At 36.4% G+C, this 23,203-nt stretch overlaps 1 protein-coding gene across 1 annotated transcript in view; it reads left to right on the forward strand.

Annotated features, from left to right (window-relative positions):
- Positions 1-23,203, forward strand: part of LOC123554775 (serine-arginine protein 55-like) — a 41,247-nt gene that overhangs the window by 13,405 nt on the left and 4,639 nt on the right. The window contains exons 2-5 of the mRNA XM_045345110.2: positions 14,730-14,856; positions 18,692-18,762; positions 19,541-19,756; positions 20,065-20,134. Of these exons, the coding sequence (XP_045201045.1) occupies positions 14,731-14,856; positions 18,692-18,762; positions 19,541-19,756; positions 20,065-20,134 (483 nt within the window). The 5' untranslated portion in view covers position 14,730. The remainder of the gene's footprint in view (positions 1-14,729; positions 14,857-18,691; positions 18,763-19,540; positions 19,757-20,064; positions 20,135-23,203) is intronic.

Here is a 23,203-nt window from a genome sequence, read left to right on the forward strand (position 1 = left end):
TTCACAGGGCGAAAAGTGACGTTAATGTAGATATTTTCCATTTAAAAACAGATGCAGGCAATAATTTCATGTCAGAACTCTTTTGTTTTCAACAAAAAATTCAACAAATGCTTTCCCAGAGTTTCACTGAAAGGACGAGTTAAACTGTAAAGCGTAAGTGTGAGAGTAATAGCAGAATAACCTATGGCATAGGCTTCGAATGGACGACAGCATAAGATAAGATAAATGCCACATTCCAGCCCCCCGTATCAGTTGTTCCAGGTATAACAAAGTATATTTACAATGAACATATACTGGTAGTGACTTTAGAAATAAATATCACACTAATTTAGAAATCAAATTAAGATTTCTCACTGCACGTGCCCCAGATGATGCTACAAACAACAAAACTTTGAAGTTTCATTGAAATATATCGATTTAATACCTGTATTTTAGTTGAAAGTTTGAGATTTTACACAGGGAGTCTATGATAAAGTCCGAGTAATATGTAATCATTACCAAAGTGAAATAAGTATCATTCCGCAATGTTTTGGACATGTTAAAATTATGAATTGAAACCTAATCAGAAATTTGCCAGAAGTCTTGTCACGCTATGATTTCCTTAAATGAAATGCAATGGACTCCCATTTTACTTTGAAATAGCTCTTCGTCTTACCTATTTTTCTTTGGAAGTGGCTGTTCTTACGGTGCCTTTTACATGCAAGTTACTATCTCCAAAACTAATGCAGATATTGATTTGAAACTTCACATGTGTCTTCGCTGTTCTAAAACTAGTTGATAGCAGCAAGTCCCATAACTCTGACTTTCATTTTGGCCAAATTATGCCCCCTTTTGGACTTAGAAAATTCTGGTTAAAGTTTTGCGCGCAAGTACATACAGCTATTTCTAAAAGGCATATAGATTTGAAACTTATTTTTTCTTTTTCTAGATCAATTACCAACCTCACTGGGTCAAGACCCATAACTCAGACATGTATTTTGAGCAAATTATGCCCCCTTTTAGACTTAGAAAATTTTGGTTAAAGTTTTACATGCAAGTTACTATCTCCAAAACTAATGCAGATATTGATTTGAAACTTCACATGTGTCTTCGCTGTTCTAAAACTAGTTGATAGCAGCAAGTCCCATAACTCTGACTTTCATTTTGGCCAAATTATGCCCCCTTTTGGACTTAGAAAATTCTGGTTAAAGTTTTGCGCGCAAGTACATACAGCTATTTCTAAAAGGCATATAGATTTGAAACTTATTTTTTCTTTTTCTAGATCAATTACCAACCTCACTGGGTCAAGACCCATAACTCAGACATGTATTTTGAGCAAATTATGCCCCCTTTTAGACTTAGAAAATTTTGGTTAAAGTTTTACATGCAAGTTACTATCTCCAAAACTAATGCAGATATTGATTTGAAACTTCACATGTGTCTTCGGTGTTCTAAAACTAGTTGATAGCAGCAAGTCCCATAACTCTGACTTTCATTTTGGCCAAATTATGCCCCCTTTTGGACTTAGAAAATTCTGGTTAAAGTTTTGTGTGCAAGTACATACAGCTATTTCTAAAAGGCATATAGATTTGAAACTTATTTTTTCTTTTTCTAGATCAATTACCAACCTCACTTGGTCAAGACCCATAACTCTGACATGTATTTTGAGCAAATTATGCCCCCTTTTAGACTTAGAAAATTTTGGTTAAAGTTTTACATGCAAGTTACTATCTCCAAAACTAATGCAGATATTGATTTGAAACTTCACATGTGTCTTCGGTGTTCTAAAACTAGTTGATAGCAGCAAGTCCCATAACTCTGACTTTCATTTTGGCCAAATTATGCCCCCTTTTGGACTTAGAAAATTCTGGTTAAAGTTTTGCGCGCAAGTACATACAGCTATTTCTAAAAGGCATATAGATTTGAAACTTATTTTTTCTTTTTCTAGATCAATTACCAACCTCACTGGGTCAAGACCCATAACTCTGACATGTATTTTGAGCAAATTATGCCCCCTTTTAGACTTAGAAAATTTTGGTTAAAGTTTTACATGCAAGTTACTATCTCCAAAACTAATGCAGATATTGATTTGAAACTTCACATGTGTCTTCGGGGTTATAAATCTAGTTGATAGCAGCAAGTCCCATAACTCTGACCTTCATTTTGGCCAAATTATGCCCCCTTTTGGACTTAGAAAATTCTGGTTAAAGTTTTGCTGGCAAGTACATACAGCTATTTCTAAAAGGCATATAGATTTGAAACTTATTTTTTCTTTTTCTAGATCAATTACCAACCTCACTGGGTTAAGTCCCATTACTCTGACATGTTTTTAGCTCACCTGTCACAAAGTGACAAGGTGAGCTTTTGTGATCGCGCGGTGTCCGTCGTCCGTCCGTGCGTCCGTAAACTTTTGCTTGTGACCACTCTAGAGGTCACATTTTTCATGGGATCTTTATGAAAGTTGGTCAGAATGTTCATCTTGATGATATCTAGATCAAGTTCGAAACTGGGTCATGTGCCATCAAAAACTAGGTCAGTAGGTCTAAAAATAGAAAAACCTTGTGACCTCTCTAGAGGCCATATATTTCATAAGATCTTCATGAAAATTGGTCAGAATGTTCACCTTGATGATATCTAGGTCAAGTTCGAAACTGGGTCACGTGGGTTCAAAAACTAGGTCAGTAGGTCTAAAAATAGAAAAACCTTGTGACCTCTCTAGAGGCCATATTTTTCATGAGATCTTCATGAATATTGGTCAGAATGTTCACCTTGATGATATCTAGGTCAAGTTCGAAACTGGGTCACGTAGGGTCAAAAACTAGGTCATTAGGTCTAAAAATAGAAAAACCTTGTGACCTCTCTAGAGCCATATTTCTCAATGGATCTTCATGAAAATTGGTCAGAATGTTCACCTTGATGATATCTAGGTCAAGTTCGAAACTGGGTCACGTGGGGTTAAAAACTAGGTCAGTAGATCTAAAAATAGAAAAACCTTGTGACCTCTCTAGAGGCCATATTTTTCATGAGATCTTCATGGATATTGGTCAGAATGTTCACCTTGATGATATCTAGGTCAAGTTCGAAACTGGGTCATGTGGGGTCAAAAACTAGGTCAGTAGATCTAAAAATAGAAAAACCTTGTGACCTCTCTAGAGACCATATTTCTCAATGGATCTTCATGAAAATTGGTCAGAATGTTCACCTTGATGATATCTAGGTCAGGTTCGAAACTGGGTCACGTGGGGTCAAAAACTAGGTCAGTAGGTCTAAAAATAGGAAAACCTTGTGACCTCTCTAGAGGTGATATTTTTCAATGGATCTTCATGAAAATTGGTCAGAGTGTTTACCTTGAAGATATCTAGGTCAAGTTCTAAACTGGGTCACGTGGGGTTAAAAACTAGGTCAGTAGATCTCAAAATAGAAAAACCTTGTGACCTCTCTAGAGGCCATATTTTTCATGTGATCTTCATGATTATTGGTCAGAATGTTCACCTTGATGATATCTAAGTCAAGTTCGAAACTGGGTCACGTAGGGTTAAAAACTAGGTCAGTAGGTCTAAAAATAGAAAAAACATTGTGACCTCTCTAGAGGCCATATTTCTCAACGGATCTTCATGAAAATTGGTGAGAATGTTCAGCTTGATGATATCTAGGTCAGGTTTGTAACTGGGTCATGTGCGGTCAAAAACTAGGTCAGTAGGTCGATCAATTACTAACCTCACTGGATCAAGTCCCATAACTCTGACATGTATTTTGGGCAAATTATGCCCCCTTTTGGACTTTGAAAATTCTGGTTAAAGTTTTACATGTAAGTTTCTATCTCCAAAACTAATGCAGATATTGAATTGAAACTTCACATGTGCCTTCGGGGTTATAAAACTAGTTGATAGCAGCAAGTCCCATAACTGATATGCATTTTGGTCAAATTATTCCCCCTTTATAACTTAAAACCCTTTTGATATTTAACCTTTTTGGGTAATATTTTCCTGCTTCTGGGACAATATTTCGAATAGTCGAGCTTTGCTGTCTTACGGACAGCTCTTGTTCCAGTAAGGATTTCCAGAGAAGACAAAAAAGGGAAGTGATTTCCCCTAGTATAACACATTTTATTACTTCCATTTGTTACATTTAAACAAACAATTTTAATACAACGAATTTGACAGCGAACATATTCGTCCGGAACTGGTTCTTTAACCAAAATACAGTGCATAGGCTGTACCATCGGTACTTTGGCTAGAGAACCGGTTCCGGGCGAATAAGTTCACTGTCTAGGGAACCAATTTTGGTTCTCTAGCCACTGCCTTTTCTTTTGATCTGACAAAAATAAGCCATGCAACAAATTCTGAACACAAGTTCAAGTTGTACACACAAGTTTCAAACGGGTACCATGTCTGCAATATTTTGCCCGCCATTGTTGTGACCTGATAAGGGTACTCTACATATTGAAATCAAACAGGCTGTATAGGATCATTCTTTATTTATCTTTTCTGTGAATTTAAACCTTCTAAGGTATGTTTTTCATGAACTATGTTCAAAATTGTAATATTTATAATTCTGATAAATTCATAAATATGCAAAATGTTTATCATGGTTTTCAAAAATAACCAAACATGTGCTATTAACATTGTATGACGTCATCAGTTTCTCAGGAGAGTCAGTGCGCAGATTTTGTGGTTTGACACTGGTTAGGTAACCAAATGGGGTTCTTTTCCTTCCATTAATGTACAGGGCTCACTCTGGAGCATTGTCATACATGGTTATGCCATAACTTAATGGATGTGACCATCAGAAAATAGAAATGGCGTCAGTTAAGTTATGGTAGCCAGCACTTCTTTCTGTCCAATTCCGGAAATGTTATATATTGTAAATATTTCATGAATTTCCTATTTCCAGAGTTATGGCCCCTGAAATAGTCAAAAATGCATATTTTCACCTTGTGACAGGCCTAGCTCAAAAAATGTTTAATATGAATTGATTAAACCTTGCATGAGTCTTAATCATGATATGAACTTGCGCACCTCCTATTTTTCATCTGCGTCCGCCCCCTATCACCAGTACCATTTCTCGGGGCCTCCGGGGCCGAGTGGTTAAGGTTGCTGACTTCAAATCACTTGCCCCTCATCGATGTGGGTTCGAGCCTCACTCGGGGCGTTGAATTCTTCATGTGAGGAAGCCATCCAGCTAGCTTACGGAAGGTCGGTGGTTCTACCCAGGTGCCCGCTCATGATGAAATAATGCACGGAGGGGCATCTGGGGGTCTTCCTCCACCATTAAAGCTGGAAAATCGCCATATGACCTGTCATGTGCCGGTGTGACATTAAATCAAACAAAAAAAAAAGTACCATTTCTCATGTCTTTGGTATCACACGGCCCGGGATCGAACCCCAGACCTCCTGCACTCATTGCGGTCACTCTACCACTGAGCATTTAAGATGTGTATCTGGAAGGATACTGCAGATGTTACAAATCTAAAAAACCATGCATTTATGTAACATGAAAAAAGTTTTACAAATATATATCTATAGACCTTTTGTCCATATTTGGAGATGTCTTTAATCAGTGCTTAAGCAGCTAGTGAAGTACAACATGTAGTATATTGTCAGGTCTTTTTAGCTCACCTGTCACATAGTGACAGGATGAGCTTTTGTGATCGTCCATCGTCCGTCCACAATTTCTTGTCTGCAAGATAGTGGTTTCATTTATGATTTTATTTTAACCAAACTTGCACACAACTTGTATCACTATAAGATCTTGGTTGCTTTGTTGAACTGGCCAGATCCCATTATCGGTTCCAGAGTTATGGCCCCTGAAAGGGCCAAAATCAGCTATTTTGACCTTGTCTGCACAATAGCAGCTTAATTTTTGATTTGATTTTTACCAGACTTGCACACAACTTGTATCACCATAAGATCTTGGTTCCTTTCTTGAACTGGCCAGATCTCATTATGAGTTATGGCCCCTGAAAGGGCCAAAATTAGCTATTTTGACCTTGTCTGCACAATAGCAGCTTCATTTATGATTTGAATTTAATCAATCTTGCACACAACTTGTATCACCATAAGGTCTTGGTTCCTTTTTTGAACTGGCCAGATTCCTTTATGGGTTCCAGAGTTATGGCCCCTGATAGGGCCAGAATGAGCTATTTTGACCTTGTCTGCACAATAGCAGCTTCATTTATGATTTGATTTTAATCAAACTTGCACACAACTTGTATCACCACAAGATCATGGTTCCTTTCTTGAACTGGCCAGATTCAGTCATGGGTTCCAGAGTTATGGCCCCTTAAAGGTCCAAAATTGGCTATTTCGGCTTTTGCACCCATTGAGACTTCATTATGATTATATTTGATACAAACTTCCAAAATATCTTCAACAACAATATATCTTGGATTCCATGACAAATCAGATCCAATCGTAGGTTCCAGAGTTATTTTATATCTGATTACCTCCCCTGATTGTAATCAAAATGGATTTATATCGGTAAGTACTTATATAGGACTTATTTGAAATTTCATTATTGTCATTAGTTGGACGGAGCCAATCAGGGTAGATAACTATGGACTGATTTTATGTCAAATTACCTCCCTTCATTATACCCCCACCAAACATGTTTGAGGGGGGTATATAGGAGGCAGTTTTGTCGCGTCCCGTCCCGTCGCGTCCCGAAATCTATTATCTCAGTTATTACCAAATGGATTTGATTCAAACTTAAAATACATGTTCCACCTTATCACCCACATCATGTGACACAAGGTGCATAACTCTTGACACCAAGTTTTCATGAATTATGTCCCCTTTTACTTAGAATTTAAGGTTAATTTTTTGTATTTTCACTATATCTCAGTTATTACTAAATGGATTTGATTCAAACTTAAAATAGATGTTCCACCTCATCACCCACATCATGTGCCCACATCATGTGACACAAGGTGCATAACTCTGACACCAAGTTTTCATGAATTATGTCCCCTTTTACTTAGAATTTAAGGTTATTTTTCTTGTATTTTCACTATATCTCAGTTATTACTAAATGGATTTGATTCAAACTTAAAATAGTTGTTCCACCTCATCACCCAGATGATGTGACATAAGGTGCTTAACTCTGACATAAATTTTTTATGAATTATGTCCCCTTTTACTTCAAATTTAAGGTTAATTTTGATGTATTTTCACTATATCTCAGTTACTACTGAATGGATTTGATCCAGACTTAAAACAGATGTTCCACCTCATCACCCACATCATGTGACACAAGGTGCATAACTCTGACACTAATTTTTCTTGAATTGTGTCCCCTTTTACCTAGAATTTAAGGTTAATTTTGATTTATTTTCACTATATCTCATTCTGATTGGCTTAGAAGTAACCTTTTTAGCTCACCTGTCACAAAGTGACAAGGTGAGCTTTTGTGATCGCGCGGTGTCCGTCGTCCGTCGTCCGTCCGTGCGTCCGTGCGTCCGTGCGTCCGTGCGTCCGTAAACTTTTGCTTGTGACCACTCTAGAGGTCACATTTTTCATGGGATCTTTATGAAAGTTGGTCAGAATGTTCATCTTGATGATATCTAGGTCAAGTTCGAAACTGGGTCACGTGCCGTCAAAATCTAGGTCAGTAGGTCTAAAAATAGAAAAACCTTGTGACCTCTCTAGAGGCCATATATTTCACAAGATCTTCATGAAAATTGGTCAGAATGTTCACCTTGATGATATCTAGGTCAAGTTCGAAACTGGTCACGTGGGGTCAAAAACTAGGTCAGTAGTCTAAAAATAGAAAAACCTTGTGACCTCTCTAGAGGCCATATTTCTCAATGGATCTTCATGAAAATAGGTCAGAATGTTCATCTTGATGATATCTAGGTCAAGTTCGAAACTGGGTCACGTTGGGTTAAAAACTAGGTCAGTAGATCTAAAAATAGAAAAACCTTGTGACCTCTCTAGAGGCCATATTTTTCATGAGATCTTCATGAATATTGGTCAGAATGTTTACCTTGATGATAACTAGGTCAGGTTCGAAACTGGGTCACGTAGGGTCAAAAACTAGGTCATTAGGTCTAAAAATAGAAAAACCTTGTGACCTCTCTAGAGGCCATATTTCTCAATGGATCTTCATGAAAATTGGTCAGAATGTTCATCTTGATGATATCTAGGTCAAGTTCGAAACTGGGTTACGTGGGTTAAAAACTAGGTCAGTAGGTCTAAAAATAGAAAAACCTTGTGACCTCTCTAGAGGCCATATTTTTCATGACATCTTCATGAATATTGGTCAGAATGTTCACCTTGATGATATCTAGGTCAAGTTCGAAACTGGGTCATGTGGGGTCAAAATCTAGGTCAGTAGATCTAAAAATAGAAAAACCTTGTGACCTCTCTAGAGGCCATATTTCTCAATGGATCTTCATGAAAATTGGTCAGAATGTTCACCTTGATGATATCTAGGTCAAGTTCGAAACTGGGTCACGTGCAGTCAAAAACTAGGTCAGTAGGTCTAAAAATAGGAAAACCTTGTGACCTCTCTAGAGGCGATATTTTTCAATGGATCTTCATGAAAATTGGTCAGAATGTTTACCTTGAAGATACATAGGTCAAGTTCGAAACTGGGTCATGTGGGGTTAAAAACTAGGTCAGTAGATCTAAAAATAGAAAAACCTTGTGACCTCTCTAGAGGCCATATTTTTCATGAGATCTTCATGAATATTGGTCAGAATGTTCATCTTGATGATATCTAAGTCAAATTCGAAACTGGGTCCTGTGGGGTCAAAAACTAGGTCAGTAGGTCTAAAAATAGAAAAAACCTTGTGACCTCTCTAGAGGCCATATTTCTCAATGGATCTTCATGAAAATTGGTGAGAATGTTCAGCTTGATGATATCTAGGTCAGGTTCATAACTGGGTCATGTGCGGTCAAAAACTAGGTCAGTAGGTCGAAAAATAGAAAAACCTTGTGACCTCTCTAGAGGCCATATTTTTCACGAGATCTTCATGAAAATTGGTGAGAATGTTCACCTTGATGATATCTAGGTCAAGTTTAAAAGTGGGTCACGTGCCTTCAAAAACTAGGTCATTAGGTCAAATAATAGAAAAACCTTGTGACCTCTCTAGAGGCCATATTTTTCAATGGATCTTCATGAAAATTGGTCAGAATTTTTTATCTTGATGATATCTAGGTCACATGTGCTCAAAAACTAGGTCACTGTGTCAAATAATAGAAATAACGACGTCATACTCAGTTGCACACTGGGTCATGTGGGGATAGGTGAGCGATTCAGGACCATCATGGTCCTCTTGTTTTAACTTTTGTACTGAGTTTCTTCCCTTTAAATTCCAGGAATTAGTCTTTTTTTAGAAATCCTATTTTTAGATTTTCAGTATTTTAGGTATTTTTCTAACTTTTTTATTATAAGTTCTATGTAAAAAGTAAAAACATTTTTCTGTTGTAACATGGGTCGTAAGACCCTTTTTTGTATTAACTTTTAGTGTATCTCTAATATTAGATATTTAATATATTTACTTGTATTACTATACTAGTATTATACTAGTATTACTTATATGTGGAAGCCCAGGATGAAGTACTCCAAAGTATTTTTAAGATTCCTTATGGTTGCCATTCTTCTGTGACAAGACCGTATGGTGGGGGTATGAGTCACTCCTGTGACAGTTCTAGTTTCAAATTAGAATGGTTATATCACCGTAACTAATGAAGATACTGATCCGAAATTTCATTTATGTCAACAGATTTATTTGGCAGATCCTTCTTTTGTTTGCTTACAATAATATTTTTTTAAGCTCACCTGTCATATAGTGGCAAGGTGAGCTTTTGTGATCACCCTTCGTCAAGTCGTGCGTCTGTCAACAATTTCTTGTCTGCATGATAGTGGTTTCATTTATGATTTTATTTTAACCAAACATGCACACAACTTGTATCACCATAAGATCTCGGTTCCTTTCTTGATCTGGCCCGACTGTCAAATTACCTCCCTTTATTTCAAATTAGAATGGGTATATCTCCATAACTAATGAAGATACTGATCTGGAATTTCATTTATCAGATTTATTTGGCAGATCCTTCTTTTGTTTACTTACAATAATTTTCTTTTGAATTACTTCCCTTTTACGTTATTATAAATAGCCTATTTTTAGTAACTTTTTTAATATTGGCCGTAGATAATAACCGAGACCACTTTTCTGTGGTACAACATGGATGGTACCTCCAATTTTTAGGTGTATTTTGACATACCTGTACCTTGTAAGAATTTTGTTTTTTTTTTTTTTTGGTTAAATTTCTTTCCTTTGTTGTTCCTGTCCTTTGGACTTAGATATTTTTTCTGAGGACCTTCTTGTCCTCAAGTGCAGTGATAACAGGTGATCGATATAGGGCCATCATGGCCCTCTTGTTTTAATTACTTCCTTTTAACGTTACTATAAATAGCTTATTTTTAGTAACTTTTTTATTATTTATCCCCCCGCCAAAGGCGAAGGGGATATCAGAAATGCTCTCCGTGCGTGCGTCCGCAACGATCTTTGTCCATAGCATAACTCCAAAAGTACCGGAGGGATTTACTTCAAACTTCATACACTGATAGAACACATTGGGAGGAAGTGCAGTGTGCAAGAACAATAACTCTACCTTGCCTATTTTTTGAGTTATTCCCCTTTATAATATTTTCATAAAAAATTTTGTCCAGAGCATAACTCCAAAAGTACTGGAGGGATTTTCTTCAATCTTCATACACTGATAGAACACATTGGAAGGAAGTGCAGTATGCAAGAACAATAACTCTACCTTGCCTATTTTTTGAGTTATTCCCCTTTATATTATTTTCTTAAAACATTTTGTCCGGAACATAACCCCAAAAGTATTGGAGGGATTTTCTTTAAACTTCATACACTGATAGAACACATTAGGAAGAAGTGCAGTGTGCAAGAACAATAACTCTACCTTGCCTATTTTTTGAGTTATTCCCCTTTATCATATTTTCATAAAAAATTTTGTCCAGAGCATAACTCCAAAAGTACTGGAGGGATTTTCTTCAAACTTCATACACTGATAGAACACATTTGGAGGAAGTGCAGTGTGCAAGAACAATAACTCTACCTTGCCTATTTTTTGAGTAATTCCCCTTTATCATATTTTTAGCTCACATGTCACAAAGTGACAATGTGAGCTTTTGTGATCACGCAGCGTCCGTCGTCCGTCGTCCGTGGGATCTGTATGAAAGTTGGTCAGAATGTTTATCTTGATGATATCTAGGTCAAGTTCGAAACTGGGTCAACTGCGATCAAAAACTAGGTCAGTAGGTCAAATAATAAAAAAACCTTGTGACCTCTCTAGAGGCCATATTTTTCATGGGATCTGTATGAAAGTTGGTCAGAATGTTCATCTTGATGATATCTAGGTCAAGTTCGAAACTGGGTCAACTGCGGACAAAAACTAGGTCAGTAGGTCAAATAATAAAAAAACCTTGTGACCTCTCTAGAGGCCATATTTTTCATGGGATCTTCACGAAAGTTGGTCAGAATGTTCATCTTGATGATATCTAGGTCAAGTTCGAAACTGGGTCATGTGCCGTCAAAAACTAGGTCAGTAGGTCAAATAATAAAAAAACATTGTGACCTCTCTAGAGGCCATATTTTTCATGGGATTTGTATGAAAGTTGGTCAGAATGTTCATCTTGATGATATCTAGGTCAAGTTCGAAACTGGGTCAACTGCGACCAAAAAGAAGGTCAGTAGGTCAAATAATAAAAAAACATTGTGACCTCTCTAGAGGCCATATTTTTCATGGGATCTGTATGAAAGTTGGTCAGAATGTTCATCTTGATGATATCTAGGTCAAGTTCGAAACTGGGTCAACTGCGGTCAAAAACTAGGTCAGTAGGTCTAAAAATAGAAAAACCTTGTGACCTCTCTAGAGGCCATACTTGTGAATGGATCTTCATGAAAATTGGTTAGAATGTTCACCTTGATGATATCTAGGTCAGTTTCGAAACTGGGTCACGTGCCTTCAATAACTAGGTCAGTAGGTCAGATAACAAAAAAACCTTGTGACCTTTCTAGAGGCCATATTTTTAATGGGATCTGTATGAAAATTGGTCAGAATTTTTATCTTGATGATATCTAGGTCAAGTTCGAAACTTGTTCAACTGTGGTCAAAAACTAGGTCAGTAGGTCTAAAAATAGAAAAACCTTGTGGCCTCTCTAGAGGCCATACTTTTCAACGGATCTTCATGAAAATAAGTCAGAATGTTCACCTTGATGATATCTAGGTCTTGTTCGAAACTTGGTCACGTGTTTTTAATAACTAGGTCAGTAGGTCAAATAACTAAAAAGCCTTGTGACCTCTCTAGAGGCCATATTTTTCATGGGAACTATATGAAAATTGGTTTGAATGTTCATCTTGATGATATCTAGGTCAGGTTTGAAACTGGGTCAACTGCGGTCAAAAACTAGGTCAGTAGGTCTAAAAATAGAAAAACCTTGTGACCTCTCTAGAGGCCATACTTTTGAATGGATCTTCATGAAAATTGGTCAGAATGTTCACCTTGATGATATCTAGGTCTTGTTCGAAACTGGGTCACGTGCCTTCAATAACTAAGTCAGTAGGTCAAATAATAAAAAATCTTGTGACCTCTCTAGAGGCCATATTTTTCAGTGGATCTTCATGAAAATTGGTTAGAATTTTTATCTTGATGATACCTAGATCAGATTCAACACTGGGTCACATGAGCTCAAAAACTAGGTCACAATATCAAATAATAGAAAAAAACGACATCATACTCGGTTTAAAACTGGGTCATGTGGGGACAGGTGAGCGATTCAGGACCATCATGGTCCTCTTGTCTTAAAACATTTTGTCCGGAGCATAACCCCAAAAGTGTTGGAGGGATTTTCTTCAAACTTCATACACTGATAGAACACATTGGGAGGAAGGGCAGTGTGCAAGAACAATAACTCTACCTTGCCTATTTTTTGAGTTATTCCCCTTTATCATATTTTCTTAAAAAAATTTGTCCGGAGCATATCTTCTTTATGCATGGAGGGATTTTGATATATCTTGGCACAAATGTTTACCACCATGAGGCGGAGTGTGTGCGCAAGAACCAGGTCCCTAGGTCTAAGGTCAAGGTCACACTTAGAGGTCAAAGGATACAAGAATAAAAACCTTGTCCGGAGCATTTCTTCTTCATGCATAGAGGGATTTTGATATAACTTGGCACAAATGTTCACCACCACGAGACGGAGTGTCATGCGCAAGATCCAGGTCACTAGGCCTAAGGTCAAGGTCACACTTAAGAGGCCAAAGGTCAGATACAAGAATGACTTTGTCCGAAGCATTTCTTCTTCATGCATGGAGGGATTTTGATGTAACTTGGCACAATTATACACCATCATGAGACGAAGTGTCATGCGCAGTTCCCTTCTTTAGAATTACTTCCCTTTGTTGTTACTTTAAATAGCTTTTATTGTAACTTTTTCATTACTAGTCGTAGGGAAAAATCGAGACCACTTTTCATAGTACAACAAGCATGCTAAATCCAATTTTGAGGTGTATTTTGACCAATCTCTACCTGATAAAGATTTTTGTGTGGACTTGCAATTTTTTTTTTTTTTTTTTTTTTTTTTAAGATTAACTTCCTTTATATGTTACTATAAATAACATCAATACTTTCAGACACTAACTTGCCAGGAACTTTAGCCTTCAATTATAATATGCCCGGCGGGGGATTAGCCATGTCTAACATGGCTCTTGTTGGCCATAGGGAAAAACCGAGACCACTTTTCTGTGGTACAACATGGATTGTACCTCCAATTTTTAGGTGTATTTTGACATATCTGTACGTTGTAAGAATTTTTTTTTTCTTTTTGGTTAAATTTCTTCCCTTTGTTGTTCCTGTCCTTTGTACTTAGATATTTTTTCTGAGGACCTTCTTGTTCTCAAGTGCAATGATAACAGGTGAGCGATATAGGGCCATCATGGCCCTCTTGTTGTAAAGTAGATACTGGTCATCCTTCGTATCTGAAATATATCCGATCACCATGGATTGAGAATTTGAAACTTTCTTTTTAACTGTACATGAGTTTGGACACACATGATACCCCTGAAAATGAAAAAAAAAACAGTAGTTCTACATTAGAATCTTAAATTGTTTTTCATTTCCTGTGACAAAAAAAAATGAATTGCCGACCATCTCACCATGGGTGGCAGTCATATATTTTTAAGAATGGCCGACATCAGAAGTGTCAGCATGTCTTATTTCCTTCAAGTTATAAAAATAAAAACCAACTTGCCCATTGACAAAATTCTGGCCGTGGTTATTGTATCACTGGCCGTTGTTATTGTATCACTTTTGCTGTATTCTGTGTGCTTATTCAGAGAGAGAACGCCCTCATTAAAATGAAAGCACTTTCAGATTGGGTGCTTTTTCACTGTACAGTAGATTTGCATTTTGTGTAAAACCTGCTGATTATCTATTTACATACTATCACTCAGAAAAAAATAGGACGGAAAAACAGAATTCTGTAAGATATTCTACTAGTAAAGCATTTACAATCATACATAAGTTAAGTTAGCATATTACCTTGTGTTTAAAATGTTTAAAATTTCATAAACAGTCTTTTCTGTTTCTTACCCAGGCTTCAAACATTACACCCTTAAATTTTACATCCACCTTTTAGAATGCTTTTAATGTTAAACTTTTCATGTATTACGGCAGACTTCATTGTCAAAGTTCTAACAACTCTTGTTTTATTTTTGCAGGATGTCTGGGTCAAAGCTTTATGTTGGGAGATTGGCAAGTGACACTAGAGAAAAAGATCTTGAGCGTTTTTTCAAGGGTTATGGCAGACTAAAGGATGTTGCAATGAAGAATGGATACGGCTTTGTGGTAACCTGATGTTGTTATCTCTTTCTGTTTGAAAGAAATTGTATATTGTTTTGCTCATTGTCAGTCAGTCTCACATTAAGTTGGTAGACCATTTGGTTTCCAGTCAAAAATTAGTAAAAGAATATGGTCAAACTTTATAGGATGATTGCCTTTGGTCAGTAGACTGTTTTGGGGGTCAGTATGCCAAAGGTCAAGGCCACAGTGACCTCTAGACTGAACATGGATTCACTAATAACTAAAGAATGGTTCGCCATACAGAGGTTGATTGCCTGTGGTCAGTAGATTACCATTACCATTTTGTGGTTCAGTAGATCACAGTTTATGTCACAATGATCGTGAGAAACGCTTTCCTCCTGATAACTAAAGGACCCTCAAGCCTGCAATCATCAAACTTCATAGGCTGATTGCCTGTGGTCAGTACTCTTTGAATTATTATAAAAAATTACCCCTAAAGTTGAAAATGACCCCCCAAATCAAATACAAATGGGTCATGATTTCAGAGAGAAAGCCCAGGTATCATATGTGCAAGACCCAGACCCCTAAAAAAGTTTGAGGTCTTTTTTGTCTGATCAGTTAATTTTGTATATATAGATGGATATTTATGTCTCCCACCACACAGTGGTGTGGGAGACGTATTGATTTACTCCAGTCTGTGTGTGTGTGTGTCTGTCTGTCACAAAGCTTGTCTGCACTCTAAGTCGAACATTTCTCATCCGATTTTCACCAAACTTGAACAAAATGTGTTTGACCATGAGACCTCTGCCAAGTTCGATAACTAGCCAAATCGGTCCAGGCGTCTTGGAGTTATGGCCCTTGAATTACCAAAAATCGGCCTTTTTCCCAGGGTTCGCACAGGTCTGGAAATGTCATGGAAAACGAGATTTGTCTGGAAAAGTCAGGGAAAATAGGTTTTTTGCATTTTGTCATGGAAATGTCATGGAAAATTTAAAAATCGTCATGGAAAGTAGGAAAGTGATCTGGAATAAGTCTGTATGTGCATAAAACGATTACATCTGTTTTAATGTTATATCAGAAAAATCCAGATTTAAACGCGTAATCGAACAATCAGTAATTTACGTCAATATTGGGGTCGAATCTGGGTGGGTATGAAATGACCGTTAAGTTTACTATTGCACCGTTTCCGGTTTATTTTCGTTGTACTTTTAAAAACCAAACTAATCGTGAAATAGCATATGAGTCAGAAAAGAAGTTGCTGATACAACACTAACTGGGAAAGGAATGAACAGTACAAAGCATGGTTAAAGCCTTTCAAGTCGGATAACAGGAAAGCCTATGCACCGTCTGTGACAAACTTATCGATCTGTCAGATATGGGCGAAACTGCAATAAAATTGCACATGAAAGGTGGAAAACACGTTACAAGCATTGAACTTTGTGATAAAACGACAAAAACATGTGACACATTAAAATCTTTTTTCAAACCTGTGGAAACAAAACGCGAGGAAACTGTCATGTCTGATATGTGTATTCCCCCACCCACTCAAGAACAATGTCCAAGACAAAGTGCCAGTGGGATAGACTCCTTTGTGTCTAAGGAGGATGTAACAAGGGCTGAAATATTATGGACACTGAAACTAATAACATCACATCAATCATACAACTTACTCTTGAAAAAGAAAAAAAAACTGAAGTCTTATTATGCAAATAGTTCGAAATAAAAGTCTTTGTATGCCAATAAAATGAGTGTATCATTGCATTTATTTCGAGCTTCGTATGTTTGGATTGCGTCATGGAAAACCAGGCAATGTCATGGAAAAGTCATGGAATTCTTGTATCCAAGATCTGTATGAACCCTGTTTTCCTCTTGTCCGCACTCTAATTCAAACATTTCTCATCCAATCCTCACCAAACTTGAACAAAATGTGTTTGATCATGAGACCTCAGCCAAGTTCGATAACTAGCCAAATCGGTCCAGGCATTTTGGAGTTACAGCCCTTGAATTATTGAAAAATCTACCTTTTTACTCTTGTCTTCACTCTTAAGTCGAACATTTCTCATCCGATCTTCACCAAACTTGAACAAAATGTGTTTGACCATGAGACCTCGGCCAAGTTCGATAACTAGCCAAATCGGTCCAGGCATTTTGGAGTTAGGGCCCTTGAATTACTGAAAAATCTGCCTTTTTACACTTGTCAGCTCTCTAAGTCGAACATTTCTCATCCGAACTTCACCAAACTTGAACAAAATGTGTTTGGCCATAAGACAGAGCTCCAGATAAGCTGCGTATTTGCGTATTTACGCAATTAAAATTGCAGAAAACCCAATTGAATTCATACAGTGTGCGTACTGAAACGCAATTAAAATTCCTAATACCCAATTCGTAAAAAATAGCTTGCGTATCGCATTTTCCTTATAACTAGAACGGGTACAAGACTTTAACGCTAGATTTGACTGACTGGTTAACGTTACTGCAGAACAGGTTGCAATTTATCAGAAAAATAACAGGACCATTCAGTCGGCTGATCGGTGTTATTTGGACGCTTTGTAAACAATTTTACGCCGATAAAATGTAAAGAGGTTAGGTTGCAGGAAAAAACATTGTTGCAGCACAAACAAACAAATTAGTGGGATATTTTGCTGTTCAACAATGACAGTTATCTGTTTGTGACGATGTAGTGTCACCAATACTGGATGACATCTTTTGGGAGAATGCATATTGCGGTGACCACATCGTTCGGGATATTGTGGATGAACTGATCTCAGACTGCATTAAAAGTGAAAAAGAAAACAACAGTATGAAACATTCATTACAATTTTAAATACATTTTTGTATTAAACATTGAAGGGCGCCATTAAAATACTTAGTCAGTCCTGTTTAATGATATATACCATGTATACTGTAAGCAAAAAAATACTCAGTTGTTAGTGCGAGATTGGTAAAATACCCAATTGGTTTTAGCAAATACCCAATTACTTCTGAAAAGGCTGGGTAATGATATTATTTTTACCCAATTCAAATTTCTAATACCCATTTCAGACAAAAAGTGATGGGTAAATACCCAATTGCACCAAAAGCTTATCTGGAGCTCTGCATAAGACCTTAGCCAAGTTCGATAACTCGCCAAATCCGCCCAGGCTTTTTTGATTTATGGCCAGTGAATAACTGATTGGATCCACTCGTCCAAACCATCTAATTGGATCCACTCATCCAGAGACACTAGACATTTTTCATAGGGGCAGTTGTGGGAGACATGCGCTTTTCTCAAAAGCATCTCTAGTTATATATATATCTTGACAAACACATTCACCATAACAATATGATGTGTCACATTTAGTCTTAATATTCTTTTGTAAAAGTGTCCTACATGTAACTCAAAGGAAACACAATTCTATCTAACATTACTACATGTAGGCATCTGTGCTCTATGGACACACTTCTAAACTTGTAAAGTTTTTATTTTGTTAACCTTGTTGCACAACAAAAATAATTTCTGTTTTTTTTTCAAACTTTAATGTAAATTTAACAGAGTTGAGACATTTTTACTAATGAAATACATGTATATAAACTATAATACAAAACTTTATCAGTGATTTGAATACAGTCTTTATTGTAGTGTATAAGTTAAAGAATACAAGTTTTGCAAGTTATGAAAAAATAGAAATTGGAACAATTTTATTACATTCCCTTAGACTGTCTTAATTGCATGAAACTATTAAGTTAGTCTATTGGAGAAGCCTACATGTACTCACCAAGAGGAAAATGGTAAATTATGTTGAAACCAAAAGAAATATCTGTCTTTTTTACAAACATTTTACATTATACCTTTAGCAAAGTAGATTGTTTAACTGAGATTGAAAGATAATGTTTGTTTCAGGAATTTGATGATCCCAGGGATGCTGATGATGCTGTGTATGAATTAAATGGGAAGGAACTACTAGGAGAAAGGTGCGTTGTCGAGCTTTTAAGTATACATACAGTGTGTTCGAGTTGAACGTCTTTTTCAACAATTTTTCAGTCATATAAACGACGGTATGTACATACAGGTCACACAAGCCTACTAAAAAGTATTCCCTATATAAACTTGACAATTATCAAAGAGCTGTCGCACATGGCTAGAACCAATTCAAAAAGCAAATACCTAACAAATAAGTTCTCAGCATGTGAAAATGGGCAAACATGCAGAACGAAATAAAAAAACTAGGCATCTTAATCGCAACATGGGTGAGTAAAATATATTCCAGCATCCATATTTTACAGCACAGGTTCACTTTCATTATTTTGCAGACTTGCAAATATTTGATTTTCACATGATACCTGGCCCCGTGTTCACAAAACATTTTCAGTCTCGGCTGAGTTTGATAATGAAACATTATTTCTCATTTATATCTAAATAGCATGTTTTAAACTTTATTTTAAGTTAATATCTACTTTCAAGTGGCTATTCAGTATTGATGGTTAGTCTGAGTTGGAATCTAATCTCGAAGTTTTAGGAAAATCGATATTAAAATTTCAAACTCAAGCTCAGCTGAGACCGAAAAATGTTTTGTGAACACGGAGCCTGGTAACTATCATAAATGTATAGACAACAAAAGGAATGTAGAAATAGGCTTAAATAAAACAGATAAAAAGTAGTATGGAATACTGTATTGAATTTGAAGTGATGTTTAAAAAATGAGTGGAAGGTTAAAAAAAGAACTTTTATTAATGATTATTGTTATTTTAGATTGATAATTGAACATGCACGTGCATCCCGAGGACGTGGAGGTGGTGGTGGATATAGAGGTGGTGGTGGCGGGCGGTACGGGGGCGGTGGAGGATATGGAGGGGGTGGATATGGGGGCGGTGGAGGCAGATACGGAGGTGGTGGTGGTGGAGGAAGAGACAGATATGGAGGTGGGCGTGATAACTACCGCAGTGGAGGAGGTGGTGCTGGCGGAAGGTAGGTTTCCAGTTTTAGTACAGTACTGTCATATTGTCATAGACTGCATCTTCCTCTTATACAATATACAAGAGATTTAACTGTAGGGGGCTTTTACTATATTTATTTATCCCAAAATTCTAAGAGGCTGTGCCTTTGTAGGGAAGGAACTTGAACCTCAATAAAGTTATTATGACACCTGGGATATATTTGAGCAAGTTTGTATGTACGCATGTCTATAAGACTTAGTGTGACTTGGTCCAGCACTAATTTTGTGATCATTTGGTTGTTTCTATATAATTATGGGATAGATCGGTTTTACATTTAAGATATGGTCCACCACAAAGAACGGACTACAGATTGAGAGTTGAAAATTTGTCTTCAAGGGCTAGCTGGCAGGTAGGCAAAATGTTTCTGTTTATTTACGAGAAATACTGCTTTACTTTATTCGGGGTCATTATTTTTCACAGGTGATCAGACTTCAAGGTGTATAGGGAACTTTGAAAATTTGAGACTTCGGTATTGGATATTATTGAGATATTATTGATAGATCAAACCGTACTGGGTGAAATATCTCTTGTAATGTTCATTTGAAACAAAAATGTTCAGAATTAATGCGGATACAAAGAATACATTGTTATTCTTTAATAATTTGCATATATTAATCAGAAAACCAGGTAATGTAACCCATCATGCATGTAAAGTATTTTCTTGCTTTATTTGTTGTTTCAAGTATTTGTAAAGTTTTACTGAATTTTTTTAATGCTATCTAAGTCACAATAATTGTAAATTGTTCAGTTTTGCCTCAAACCCTGACCAAAGTGCAACCTAGTTATAGCTTAGGCTTATCCAATCAGGCTTTACTTTAACAATCCATTTTTGTCCAAATTTAGGACTTTATCAAACAACTCATTATTCTATCCTTGATCCTATCCTGATGAACATACACACAAATTTTCAGATATTTGACGAAATATGTACATATCTAATATAATACTTGTAGATGCTTATAAAAGTCATATCATTAGCTCATCTGATTTTTAAAAAAAAAAAAGATTAGTTATTGTCATCACTTAATCGGCGTGTCAGCGTTGGCGTTGCCTGGTTAAGTTTTATGTTTAGGTCAGCTTTTCTCCTAAAACTATCAAAGGTATTGCTTTGAAACTTGCAACACTTGTCACCATCGATAACTGACTCTGCACAGCAAGAAGCATAACTCCATCCTGCTTTTTGCAAGAATTATAGCCCCTTTTGGACTTAGAAAATACCAGATTTCTTGGTTAAGTTCTATGTTTAGATCAACTTTTCTCTTAAACTATCAAAGCTTTTGCTTTAAAACTTACAACTCTTGTTCACCATCAATAACTGACTCTGTACAGCAAGAAGCATAACTCCATACTGCTTTTTGCAAGAATTATGGCCCCTTTTGGACTTTGAAAATCAGATTTCATGGTTAAGTTTTGTGTTTAGGTCAGCTTTTCTCCTAAACTATCAAAGCTATTGCTTTAAAACTTGCAACACTTGTTCACCATCAATAGCTGACTTTGTACAGCAAGAAACATAACTCCATTCTGATTTTTTGCAAGAATTATGGCCCACTTTGGACTTGGAAAATATCAGATTTCTTGGTAAATTTTTGCGTGTAGGTCAATTTTTCTCCTTAACAGTCAAAGCTATTGCTTTAAAACTTGGAGCAGTTATTCGCCATTAAAAGTTGACTCTGCACAGCAAGAACCGTAACTCTACATAGCTTTTTGCAAGAAATATGGCCCATTTTGGACTTAGAAGGGTATGGGTAGGACAATATTTCTATTATACAGAGACAAAAAATTAGATGAGTGTCTGTCCCTGCAAGGCGGTGCTCTTGTTAAGTTTATTTCTAGGCATATTTTATGTTGTCTAAAGTTTGTACATAATTTAGATACGCAAATGAACATAACAATATAAACTATAATGAAATAATGGTATCTAAAATTTGATTATAATTTCACAGAATGTTTTACATTTATATGTATATCTGATTAGAAGGTAGACTGTATTCTGAATATATGTATTTTTGAATAGATCTACTTTCCTTTAATGGATATGACATTTTTAAGTTGATTCAGAAATGCTAAAACTCAATCTTATCTCACCGAGTTTGAAGTTAAAAGTTTGTTGATACTTAAAATACCCTTCCAGTTATCTCGATAGATTAAGCTTAAGACAATAAATGGAGATACCTGAGTTTTGCCTCGCAGCAAGGTGACAGTTTGATTGAAGTCAGTTGACCCTCACATCTGATTTTTGTGGAGAATTTACTGTTTCTTATTTAGAGCAGGTCAGCGCCGATACTGAAACCAGTACTAGATAGGTTTACCAACTTTGTTTCATAACTGAAATGTAGTTCTCTTGGATTCATGACCTTATTGCTAAAGTGAATCACAGTAAAAACGAACTTGTTCATTCATTCTAAAATGTTGTTGAAAAATAGTGCTTAACCCATGTCAAAGAGACAAACTTCGGGGTGAACTTTGATGAAAACTGCGAACTGGTACATAAATTATGGTAGAAAGATCACCACTTAAAATATTGGTCGCTAGTGTCTAGTCTTGAATTAAGAAAAAGATATGTAATCAACTCTTAGTTCAAGAGTGCCAGCATAGTATTTTTCATGAAAGAAAATGTAAAGATAACCAGTATAAAATGTAACAAAAGAGACAATTTATAATGTCAAGTAACTGTCAGAATGTATAAGTGACATTGAAATAATGAAAAAATCCAGTCTGACATTATTTTTTGTATCTTTTACTTTGCAGGGAATAAATTTGGTTATTAGAGAATCTCTCTCAAGGTCTATGCCTCTAAATATAGCAAGGAGGGTTTTCAGAGTGTGCAAGCTATTCTCTGTATGACAAGGCCAGATTAGGGGCCATGTATTGGGCAGGTAGGAGCTGAGCACTTGACGGCCATCTTGGTTTTCTCTCTCTGAAGGCGCCCTTGCACAAATGACAGCCAAAGTCAGCCATAATCTGGAACAGGTTGATTGCTAAAAAAATCTCTCTCTGGTATGCAGCTCTCTTTGTTGCTGGGTCTTGTCACGGTTGATAATTCTATAAAAGCCCTAAGCAACGAGTTGGGGAAAAACCAACAGAACTCTAAGGAAGGTCGAAAATGAGAGAGGTAATTAATTCAACAGATTTTTGTGCCCACAGATTGCTCCTTTATTATCCTAGAACATTTTTTTTTATGTAATTTGTTCATTTTCGTTATGTAACAAAGCATGTGAATTCCATTATTGTGAATTCTTTCTTCTCTTATTACAAAATATGAAAGGAAAATAAACATTAAGGAAGAGACTAGTTATTCTTGTTGAATAAATTTTGTACAGGTTTTTTCGTTACATATGGTAAATATCTCTTGCTTCCTTTAAATTTGCAGCTTATAGATCTTTCACAGTGGAACACCAGCATGAAGAAAGAAAGGACA

Source organism: Mercenaria mercenaria, chromosome 7 (genome assembly GCF_021730395.1).
Source record: "Mercenaria mercenaria strain notata chromosome 7, MADL_Memer_1, whole genome shotgun sequence".
NCBI classification, from domain to species: Eukaryota; Metazoa; Mollusca; class Bivalvia; order Venerida; family Veneridae; genus Mercenaria; species Mercenaria mercenaria.